The 12,960-nt window shown below is 36.3% G+C and overlaps 1 protein-coding gene across 2 annotated transcripts in view; it reads left to right on the forward strand.

Annotated features, from left to right (window-relative positions):
* Positions 1 to 12,960, forward strand: part of LOC133527842 (adipokinetic hormone/corazonin-related peptide receptor variant I) — a 228,414-nt gene that overhangs the window by 136,531 nt on the left and 78,923 nt on the right. For both annotated transcript variants that reach the window (XM_061865033.1, XM_061865034.1), the window contains exon 3: positions 8,457 to 8,748. In XM_061865033.1, coding sequence (XP_061721017.1) covers positions 8,488 to 8,748 — 261 coding nt within the window. In that variant the 5' untranslated portion in view covers positions 8,457 to 8,487. The remainder of the gene's footprint in view (positions 1 to 8,456; positions 8,749 to 12,960) is intronic.

Consider the following 12,960-nt stretch of genomic DNA (forward strand, 5'->3'; position numbering starts at 1 on the left):
TATTCGACCGTCCTTTGATCGTACAATTGTAGTCGCCATTAGATATATCGGAGCGGCCGAGGTGCTCAAAAATATCTGAACACGCATTCTAACGTCTTGACAATAGAGGCGTGTCTAGATATTTGTGAGCACCTTGGCCACTCCGATATATCTGATGGCGACTGTACACCTCAAATTTTAACTTGCGTGGATATTGTTGCGATTTATTTCGTTATGGTACGGAAAGTTCAGAATATAGGTTTTATGTTCGGGAAATTAGAGTATGTTGACGCAAAAAAAAAAAAATTTTCTATGAGGCAGGTCGGCCAAGTCGTCCATCTCTCCATACTCGTACAAAGGCCAAAAATATTTAACATCAAAAATGTTTTTCTTCCACTTTTTCTAATCAGCACACGATACCGAATATGCCCTTAAACTTAATAAATTAAATGGCGACAATAAAATAGTCAAGCTAGATTCCATTATTATGAAGCAGTCTCAAACAGCTGAAACAGCACTCATCATTTATACAAAAATGACGCAGATTTGTGATTGTTAGAGCTAGCTCCGTACAATACTTTGTTGACGGAGCTCTCATGGAATCACTTCGGTCATGCAAATCAGTTAAATGCGTTTTTTTTTAAAGTAGTAAAATAAATTAGTGTTCGTGTAATAGAAACATGCATACATATAATCACGCCTATTTCCCGGAGGGGTAGGCAGAGACCACGGATTTCCACTTGCTACGATCCTAACATACCTCTTTCGCTTCTTTCATTTTCATAACATTCCTCATACGCGGTCGTCGGTTTAGGGTGCTCTTGACCTGGCCAGGAAGAAAACCAGGTGTCGTAATCACATATCCATTATTATATCCAAAATCGTCGTAGAAATCTGATATTTTATCAAAAATCTGATACTTTATCAATATTGTTTTAAAACAACAACGGACCATTTTTAAACATTGACAATGACAACGTCTTGTCAATGAGTTTTTTTTTCGATCGAGACAAGACTAGCTTCTTGCGTAGAACTGGAGTTACGCCATTTTAGAATAAGTACACATTAAATAATTAATAATAAATTAAATACAAGTCCTAGTGAAAAAAATAACTATCAGCGTATTTCTTGTTTCAATTAGAATATAGAGAAGAAATAAATCAGAAATATTAAAAAAAAAACGTAAGTACGATTTTTCGTAAGAATTATCAAAACCACCACCACCTTGTAAGAAAAAATAAGACATGTTCGACACCCCCCCTTCCTAAATCATCTTACCTAATAAATGGATGGCGTCTTAGTCAAAGTTGAATGACATCAACATAACCACCGCAATGAAAGGCTAAACTTCGCCTGTGAAACCCTCTATAACAATGTGCAAGCTGTAGAACATTGTAAAATTTCCAAAATTCTTGGAAACTTTGTTCAGATAATTCTCATGCAAGTTACCACTTGGAAAGTTCCCGTTCAGATTAGGGATTACTCAAATTTCTAAACAGTTGACGACTGTTTCATTTAACTTTTACGTCACTCACTGGCGTCTGTTTCAACTGTCATGTGCAAAAAACATACCGAGAACATTTCAAGGTAACTTTGCAATTTTTTGGAAATTTTCTTTGGCATATTGATACGCACACCTGAGTTGCTACTTTCTTCAGCCGAATTGAGCCCCTGATGTCAATAAACCAACAATGAAACATGATTCGGTGTATTCAATGCCACAAATTGGTAAACATTCAATAAATCGGATAGGAATCATGCTGCAATCAGACAACATGATTGACAAATGAGAATCATAGTTGCTTGAGTGGCATTTGACTAATAATTAACCTCCTGACGACCCGCGTCCTACACATAGTACATAAATCCCTCCTTCCTGTGTTGCTGGGATACACTCAGGACGCCCGCTCAAGCACTGGGCTATAACCGAAGTTCGTCAATTGCGGGTATTTTTCTGTGTCACTCTAATTACGTCTTAGTGAGAGTAAAAGAGAAAGATCCCCACAAATTGCGAATTTTTATTTTCGCGGTAGGCCCCCTGGGCGGACGATATGAAGAAAACTGCCGGCATGGGGTGGCCCTATTTATCCCAAGATCGGGATGCGTGGCAAAAACTGGAGGAAAACTTGGGGCCTATATACACATAGTATATAGGCCTTAATTAATTTTTGACAGAGTTTAACCTTTTGAACGCTTTATGTCAGAAACACAAACATCACTCAAACGCCAAGCTCCCGGGCGCAAGCGAGCTAATGTAAACCTTACTTGAAAGTGTGAAGGTTACTTTGACAGCGTACGTCATGACACCTATGTATAGTTGTCCTTGGCGTTGTGGGCACGACTATTTAGTAACGACGCCTTTAGGGGTTCTTGGCGTTCAAAGAGTTAAATTAAGCTGGCTAATCGTCAGGAGGTTAAGACAAAAGGGGACGGCACCTTCTCCATACAAACGTGGTCCTCATTTATTTCTCTGGATATTAATATTATAGGACAAATACAACTACACATAATTTTTTTATAACGCCAAGTTACATGTCATGAACATGATGATTTTCATATCATTAGGCAGTGTCTTACCTGCGGCGCCGCGCGGCGCGGGTGAATTCAATCCTTTGATACCTATGGAAGTGTCCTACGTGAGCGATCTCCGAATGCCGTTGGACCGCCGCGTCGCATTCATGAATCATCACCCACGTAAGCCGCTGCGTGAGGAACATATTCAAATGAATTATTATACATTTAACATATTTAATTTAAGTATCTCTGCTTTATAAAGGTGACTAGATTATAATAAATAATATTTATATGTTAGGGAGATCGAAGATTGATTGATTGATCACTTGCGCAATTTTAACTTAAAGGCCACCGCAGAAGCTGCATCCTTTTTTATTTTATCCGGTAGTCTGTTGTACACTGACGGGCCGGCCGACGACGTACACCTTTCGGATTTGCGCAGTTTGTGTGCACGGGTGACGAGGAGGTGGGCGAGCTTGTTGCTGCGCATCTCGCGGTATAGAAATAGTTATTTGTACAACAAGAGAGCAAAGTTTGATATTTCTTCGAGTGCTTGTTTTGAGTCCCGTGCAAGCGAAAGATTCTATAATAGATTCACGAGCGTAGCGAGTGAATGTAATTTAGAATCTTGAGCGTAAGGGACTCAAAAGCGCACGAGATGTAAATAACACAGTACACAAAATTTTTCACGTCAGTCAGCCATCAAAAAATACAACCTGATAAAATGTAACCCACACGGACGGATCACTATTTCACTCATGTTTTCTGAAGGTATTCTAACAATTAACTATAATTACCGCAATAAAACAAAACGAAAGAAATTTCAATAAAATAATACGAAAATAATGAATTAACGAACATCAATTGACAGTTCAATCGACAACTTTTTTTTGTAAAAAAAAAAAACTTTGCAAGATCCGGTCCGAATTGCGGATACTACTATTTGTCAACTATAGTAGAGATCGTTAAAAGTAGTTAAGTAGAATTATTTACTGCGTAACAATTGCGTAAATTTGTATAAGTTCATTGTTTTGATTGTATAATAAAATACGTAAAATATGGTGTTTTTATTAAATTTTAAACTTTTATTTCATTAATTAATTATTACGAATGAAGACTCGTAGGGTGTTTTGGAACGATGCGGTCTGACTTATTTCGGGGGTCTATTATAAACCGTCAATATACCGTTGAATTACGTATGCACTTTTTTGTCTCTTTCTTTTTGCTAATGACGTGAAAGGGATAAAGATAATAGAATCCAAATATTTCGAACTTGTATTAGACCCCGCACGTTGAAATGACATTCGAATCTAAAGGTCACTTGAATGTTATTTTGTCTCACTCGGTGAGCAAAATGCGTTTTTGCTCACTGTTTTTAAGCAGCAAATTACCCTTGTTCTAGCTGCTGACGTGAAAATATGTTTACACAATTTGATGTACATTAGTCATGGTTATGTCCCTTCATTTGATGTTTTAGACACGAACATACATACAAACATTGCAAGTTCAATAAAAGCTTGTAAAAATGTAGTGCACCCGTTTTTTGCACTTGTTCAAGTTTGTTTAGGTATTTTATTTATTGTGTGTTCACGGTCTTCGACTCGCCGTACCCTCTACTGTTCTGAAGGATTACTTTGCCTACAATGGCCAAAGTCGGGTTTTTCGTTTTAAAGAGCAAATTAAAATATTTGCTAACAACAAACTTTAAATGAGAATATGCATGTTTACTCAAAAATTAGTAAAACTTTATTCTGTGGCACCGTGAAAAATAAACAACTTTTTGGTATGTAATTCTCCGAATAGCCTTCTGACTGTACAAAAGGTAAGTACAAAATCAAAACTGCGATGGCAGCATGGTTCCATTTTTATCACTCGTCACTATGCCCGTCACTTTCGCGCTTACATACTTGTTAGATACGTAAACATATAGGCATGTGAAATGAGAGCCAAGTTCAATGTTAAGAATATGCCGACTTTCATGTGATTCTGCCAAATGAGTATAATATATGAAAAAGACCAAAAAATTTTTTTTTAACCTTCTATAATACAGCCATATAAACGATCGATGCGAACACAAGACCAATAAAAAAATTACTATCTGACCAAATTTCTCCATATTAACTTTGTATAGGAATTTCAGTTGCAAGTCGGCACGGGTTCCTGTTACAGGAATGCCTTGAATATTTTTTTCAGGCTGTTTTGGGGTAATTCATTATTATATTAAGGGGGTATGCGTTCTTAATTTTAGAAATCGTAAAATAAGGGACACCCTAATATTTGTACCTAAAATGATAATTTTCTTAAAACTAGTCAAGACCAATCCTGAACTTTAATTACATCCCGAGCGGACCAGATCTTGACACCCTTATATTCTGTTCCCAGCGAAGTCAACAATGACGCACATTCTTAATACTTATTGAAATTGGCTCTCATTTCACATTTATGTTTTTTATAGGATGTCATTACTTTGTGTACAGAACATCCTGTTTTCATCATATTTGATTTAAAAAGTAAATATTATTTTTGCTTTTACAAATTAGTGTGTAAATAAAAACTATTTTTCGGAAAATATTACGAATCGAGAAAAATCATGATTCTTTACGTCAGGTTCGTAATCACACAATTACCCAGCTGGATGTAAAATTTCAACTTGCTAGGTCATCCGGACGTGGGTTAGGTTTTTGATGTTAGGTCAGTCAGTCAGTCACTCGGTGAGAAAAATACGGATTTTTAGATGTTATGTATCTCAATAACCGGTGGAGCTATATTCATGAAATATGGGGTTCTACTTAGCTATAAAAGTCTTAATCAATGAACCAAATTTCATATGTTTTTGAGTTACGTGGGTGGCTTCAAATGGTTCGTGTAACATAAGCCGTAGCCGCTGCGTCACCAGTCACGTCACCCTCTTTTGAACTTGGCTTGACACACTGCCGCGTGTCTAGATAAATGTGTTATTTACAAACAACCTTCATACGTTTCAGGAATCTTATTGCTGTAATTTTTCATCAATCTAAGCCTCTAAGTTACTTCTGTAGGATCTCTACATAGTGACAATTTTCTTTAATATTAAGTTACCTGTCGTTATTTTTATTTTTCTTGTGTTTTATGAACGGTGTATTCCCATCTGTGCCCGCCCCACGTGACCACCGCCATACAAGAGGTAGCCAGAGATGGCAATGATTTGTATGTAGCGCCTATTCCCATCTATGCCCGGCGGGCTTATGAACTTGCAGTGTTGTCTTGTTTAGGTACAGATATAATATAATCAAATTATATGCCATATTTCGTATTTAGATCCAATAGCTTACCTACATATAAGGTATAACAAAAATATTGGGGATCCGTTTAAGGGCATATTTGGTATCGTGTTCTGATTAGAAAAAAAGAGAATAAAAAAATTTTTGATGCGAAAAAAACTTTGTTTTTTCTATAGGGTAGGTCAGCCATCCTTCCATACAAAGGCCAATATTTTTTGCGTTAAAACCATTTTTCTTCTACTTTTCCGAATACCGAATATGCCCTTCAATTAATCCCCACTATTTTTGTTTGTATATATTCGATTGTCTGTAGTTAATTTTGAAAACCTCAATGTTATGAATTCTCAGGTTCGCTAAATTCATCTTAGGTTTAACGTGGATATTTTCTGGATAGATTACTTTATTCGACGTGATTAGACACACGTGCGTAGTTTAGGTGCTCATCATAATCATAATCATGCGATGCCGAGAGAATAGAATGCAATTTAGCGCAGAGCCTGACAGATTAAGAGCTTGGAATATCGCTTTACACCTACCTAAGTTATAGCAATATCTTAAATATTTTTAGAAACTACTAAACACCAATATAAACTTTAACGATTTTACACAATATTACTAACGAAAACGGGACTTCTTCCAAATATCTTCTAACATCTTCTAGCTGCGCTAGTTTTTCAAAGTACCGGGTCTTGGTCTTGTTTATCAACTTGAACGTTTTACACACTATCTCGCACGTCCAATGATGACAGTTCATTTTTATACACGTAAAATGTTTGTAGACATTTTTTGTAAGTATAGCACATTAATTTATTTCGAAATGTAACATTGAAGTTATTAAAATATGGCTTGAAATGTAACATTGAAGCAATAAATAACATATACCTTTTTTAGGCTTCCGTAGCCAAATGGCAAAAAACGGAACCCTTATAGATTCGTCATGTCCGTCTGTCTGTCCGATTCTGTCACAGCCACTTTTTTTCCGAAACTATAAAAGCTATACTGTTCAAACTTGGTAAGTAGATGTATTCTATGAACCGCATTATGATGTTTACACAAAAATAGAAAAAAAAACAATAAATTTTGGGGGTTCCCCATACTTAGAACTGAAACTCAAAAAATCTTTTTTCATCAAACCCATACGTGTGGGGTATCTATGGATAGGTCTTTAAAAATGATATTGAGGTTTCTAATATCATTTTTTTCTAAACTGAATAGTTTGCGCGAGAGACACTTCCAAAGTGGTAAAAAGTGTGTCCCCCCCGTAACTTCTAAAATAACAGAATGAAAAATCTAAAAAAAATATATGATATACATTGCCATGCAAACTTCCACCGAAAATTGGTTCGAACGAGATCTAGTAAGTAGTTTTTTTTTAATACGTCATAAAAATTTAAAAAAAAATTTTTTTTCATCAAACGTGTGGCGTGTATAGGGATAGGTCTTCAAAAATGATATTTAGGTTTCTAATATCATTTTTTTCTAAACTGAATGGTTTGCGCGAGAGACACTTCCAAAGTGAAAAAATGTGTGTCCCCCCCCCCCTGTAACTTCTAAAATAACAGAATGAAAAATCTAAAAAAAATATATGATATACATTACCATGCAAACTTCCACCGAAAATTGGTTTGAACCAGAACTAGTAAGTAGTTTTTTTTAATACGTCATAAATGGTACGGAACCCTTCATGGGCGAGTCCGACTCGCACTTGGCCGCTTTTTTTTAATTAAAGTATAGGGATGACTTTTCTGTTACCGTCTACATCAATAAAAATTAACTACCGCTATTATACCTTCGATGGTAATAAAGTCGACCAGGGCCAGGGTAATTGAATATTAAGAGGGAAGAATAGCTTTGCGATTCTAACGAAATAACGGTACTTTTTCTATGAAATTCCATTTCCGGAGAAAACGGTTTCCACTAATTCAATCTTGAGAAATCACTTTGATTTTGATATCGATCGCTTCAGCATAATATATTCTAGGTTTATAGGTTTCGCTTTTTTGAAAAGATTTATTTATTTTGCAAGTTTTGAAAAAAAGGAAAACCTATTAACCAAGTTAACCATTGTATCAATAACATACTAAAAAACCGGACAAGTGCGAGTCGGACTCGCCCACCGAGGGTTCCGTACTTTTTAATATTTGTTTTTATAGCGGCAACAGCAATACATCATCTGAGAAAATCTCAACTGTCTAGCTATCACGGTTCATGAGATACAGCCTGGTGACAGACGGACGGAAGGACGGACGGACAGCGGAGTCTTAGTAATATGGTCCCGTTTTACCCTTTGGGTACGGAACCCTAAAAATCATGGAGAATGGAAAATATATAATAGAAGTGGAAAAACATTTTCTCTTTTTGTGTGGTACACGTGTACGTGTTATATTTCCATCTCAGTGTTTTCAAAAGCCATAAAGTGGCTAATAAAGCTTTGTTTACTGTATACCTCTTTATTGCGGTAAAATGTATGAAAATTATTAAGGTTAAAGGAAATTAATGCCAGAAAACGCTTCTTCATAAAACGAACCAAGTCATTACTACCATTATTATATTATTTTCTATCTTTGGGTAATAATTCATGAATTTTATTCGTGTAATTCAACAATAAGGATAGCCATTAAAAAATACTTCAAAGAACTCTGTCTTTTCATCCCCCAATTAGCATCAAATTGAATCCTATTAAGAAAAATTCCTTTGTTACAGGCTAAAGATTGAGCAAGATGGTGAAATAAATATGGAGATGGACGATAAGGTGTCAGGGCCGGGGGGAGTGGCGCAGAAGAACTGGACGCACACGAACGCCAGCTCCCCGCTCCCCCTGGACATGACCTTTAACCACGGGCACGTGGTGCAGATCTGCGTGTACAGCGTGCTGATGGTGGTGTCGGCCACGGGGAACCTCACCGTGCTGACGCAGCTGGTGAAGCGGCGGCGAGCGGGCCGCGCCAGCAGGCTCGACTTGCTGCTGATGCATTTGGCTATCGCTGATCTTATGGTAAGTGTTATCATAACGTAAAATGGAGCTATTTAGCACATTTTCTTATACGGTGAGCTATTATCGTCGCTCATGGACGGATGTCCATGAGCGACAGAGGCTGGCAACTCCTCTGGTGCTGGCACATGGGAGTTGTAATTGCGTTGCCGACTTTTAACATGACATGAGGTATAGCTAGTCCTGTAATTTGTTTATATAGCTGCAGTTTATAAAACAAATGAAATAGAGCAAAAGCAAGTTTAGTATGAAAAACTCATTCATTGTGTTTTTTTAACTATTGTATCTGAAGGTACATAAACCGATTACAGGACTAGATATACCTTATCTTATTATAAAGACAAAAAATCACATTTGTATGGAGAACCGAGCTTGCTGGGGGCCCTTATAGAAAGGCACATAGCAGTGCTAAATACTTTTATTACTTATACAGCCGGACATTGATAAGGGTTAAAGTATTCACAATATTCACATACCTACATGGAAACAGTAGTATTAAACTTTGTGCCAATATAAAACGAATATTTAAGTCCGCCATTTGTACATTATTTTTTGTATTTTGTGCAATAAAGTTTAAATAAATAAATAATACTCGTATTTGGCCAGACTTCATCCGTATGCATTTAAGAACTTTCAATCAAATTGAAAACCGATTGTACACAATTATGTATCTGAGTGTAGATACTGATTATAAATCACAAAAAAAAATCGTAAAATTGACAGTAACTACGGTTTAGGGTGTGCACGGCAGTACAAGTAGTAGCTTTCAAGATTACAAATAAATAAATGGTTCATAAACATGGTACATATGTAAATGGTTTTTTATTTATTAAATGCATAATGAAAGTAAATTAAGCGATAAATTGTTAATTAACCAAGCAGCACTGGCTGAATAGGTATAATACTAAATTAGCGCGTGCTGTAACAAGAGCTCATCCATGAATCCATGAATAAATTTGCCCACACAAGCGTCACCACAACTTGCCTTATCCTTGTTTAGTCTACTTTGGTTGTGAATAACGTTAATATCCCAATAGGTGTATTAACAATTTTAGGTCTTGTTACAAAATTATGAATTTAAAATTTAAATTCTGCTCCAACAACAACATAACAATAGGGTACTTTCCTACTAGTCAAATCAGAGTCTTTTTCGAACTGTCAAAACGATTAGTTAGCCACTATGGAACTTTTTGGAATGGAAGAAAACTGAACTGCACCGTCCGGATCTAGTCACCTAATTTTTTAGTTCTATCCGATTTCTTTAATAGAACTTGCGTCATAAAATATCTGCTCTGTATTACGTTTTTCTAATACCTAATTACGAGTATCTTGTGCTTTATTTCGTCCATGGTGTCAAATAATTTATCTTCAACACAGGTAACCATTGGTTCGAATTCGTGTGCGTGACACCGCTGTACTGGCCCCATTCTTATACCCGTAATGCCCGTCCTTAGAAATATGTCAACGGATATTGAATGTTCGATCTATCACACAAAAATAATCATCTTCAGTGGGAATAAACATCTCAGATCTCAGAGAGAACTCCCCGAGGTCCTACTCATCATCAGAGGTTTGATAGGATTATTTGAGAAATTGGGCTGGTTGGATGAAGCAAATACCAAGCCAGTGCAGTCGTTGAGTTGCGGAAAACTGCTTTCACCGGGCTACTTATACCAGCCTATTGGGAATGACCACTGTTTTCCTAGATCTATCTTTGTAGGCGATTAATTAATTTAAATAAAACATAATTTCTCATCGCACAGTTTTTTATTTTTACTTTATTAAATAAATCCTTCTGAACTGGTTATTATTATTATAATAATGCGATTTAGTCCAATTTTTTGCCATTTCAAACTCTTTTCAACATTTTATGACGAAAAAGGTTAAAAACGAATTGAATACCTCACTTTAAAAATAGGCTTTTAAATTAGTAACAATTAAACTATACAAAGTTAGTCATTTCTTCAAATCAATTAGCTGGAATACTTGGTTAATAGTTACTCATAACATCGATAGAAAATAGTGGTTGCCAAACAAAACGTTCAGATAGGTTCACCCAAGAACTTTAAGATACCGACGTCAAATATTAGGTCTAAATACGATATGGATCTAATATTTGACTTTATAATTTAAAGTTCAAAGCGGGCCGATTGTCGAGATGATTTGGTTTCACTTTCAATCGGCTCAACGCCTGAAGTTCGTGACGGGAGGGAAGGAAAAGGTTGTATACCCTTCCGGCTTTTTGTTTCCTGATTTGTAATTAAATTCAATGCTTTTACGGATTTGGTTAATTGGGCTAATTAGTGAAAAGTCATTGACTCGTCTTTGCTGTCTGAATTTGATGTAAATGAGGCTTTTACAATTTACCTACACAGGTCAATTACACTTCACAATCTTCACATGCGCGTGCAATTCACATCAAGCCTAAGCCTATGGAGCGAACGCATCATACAATGGTATCCAAGAGACGCTGAGGAAAGAAAAGCACAAGAAACAGTGACCAGGGAGAGGCGCTGGAAAGACGACATAATAAAACTGGCAGGCAAAACATGGCAACGAACAGCTAGAAACCGACACAAATGGCGTGATATGGAGGAGGCCTTTGCCCAAAACTGGGCGTCCAAATGAACATAACGTAGATTAACAAAACAAATACCTAATTAAAAATAAAATATGTATATAGATAGTATAAATTAACGAAGATAGAAACTGTAAAACGTTTGGAATAAACGAGCTTTAAATCAAAAAACAAAAACATCAATATTTTTTGGAATCATATAAGTAACTTGTCCGTGCGTGTATTAGTGCGAGCGAGACAGCTCAGCGCGAATGACAGTTGACATTGACATTCCAATATGATTCAAATATTGGTTTGATGTCAGAAGCACGTTCGAATTGGCCTAACAGTGTTTTATTCTCTCCACGGCCATATCAATCCCATTTAGTACTATACTAGCGTCTTTTGAGCGTCGGTGTGTAGTCAGCGCTATGGAAAATGACGTCGCTGCGCAGTTGCGCCAACGTTGCGTCCAGCAGCAGCCATAGTGTTGAGTTGCCGATGCTCGGGAGAGGCTAGTGTGGGTCTTTATGTTGCCCAAAATGAAAGCCTGTCAAGATTATATTTGGCCTGAAATAGTGTTGCGACAAGCAGCTGACATATGGCAATAATGTACGTACGTCATGTATAGACAAATAAAATGTCAGTCCCTACCCGTCATGTCCACGACTAATTTCAAAACATTGTTCATTGGCATGCTACGCAATCCTTCGTCCTTTTATCGATGTAAATATTTTTTATTGCATCTTTGACAAATAAAATCGTTTATACATAGGTACTGGTAATTGCTTTCTTTTTCTTGTCTATATCGGAGACATTCGATAACTTTCATTGACTGCTGTCAAAGATTCTCCTTGTCAGTATAATAAATAAGTATAAGTACCTGGGCGACCGAGCTTTGCTCGGTTATAACTATTTATTGTAATATGGTGATATTTAGGTGATAATCATGCGATAATCTACATAAACTTAAAAAAGTAAAATTTGAACTGACAATTATTATTATTTACAATCGATTTCTGTGTAGATCAGGTGTTTGATTTCAGTGATCCTAAAAACTGATATGATCACATATAGGCTTTCCTTACTTTTTTTTTATTTAGGTCCTTTTTCAGAATGAAAGGTCGAATATTAAAATATAATTAAAAAAATTAGGCCACTAAAGTCACACAATACGCTCGGGTCAGAGAAGTGTCCTAAGACTATCACAGCTAAACATACCATAGATATTTCTCATAGTCATAACTTAAAAAGTAAGATTCAATTTAGGCATGTCACGAACTCTTTGGTATCTAAACTTTTTTTTTGAATTTTTTGTTGAAGTATACTGCCTGATAAAAAAAAGAACGATTTGAATTTTTTATGATCTTTTGTTTTGTTTTACGTTGTTCAATAATTGCTCTTTAGCGTTCGTTTTTGTCCAAAAAAATAAGGTTTTCTTAAGAAAATTCATTAAATATTCCTTTTAATGAATAATGGAGCGACATCGAAGACATATGGACATGAATACTGCAACCAGGGATGTTACACTGGTTGCAGAAGGTAATTCACAGCGTTCGGTGGCTTTGCGGCTAGGATTTTCTCGTCAAGCCATCCAAAATGCTTGGAATCGCTTTCAGCGGACCGGTAGTGTCGCAAGAAGACCTGGGTCAGGTAGG

Source organism: Cydia pomonella, chromosome 18 (assembly GCF_033807575.1).
Source record: "Cydia pomonella isolate Wapato2018A chromosome 18, ilCydPomo1, whole genome shotgun sequence".
NCBI classification, from domain to species: domain Eukaryota; kingdom Metazoa; phylum Arthropoda; class Insecta; order Lepidoptera; family Tortricidae; genus Cydia; species Cydia pomonella.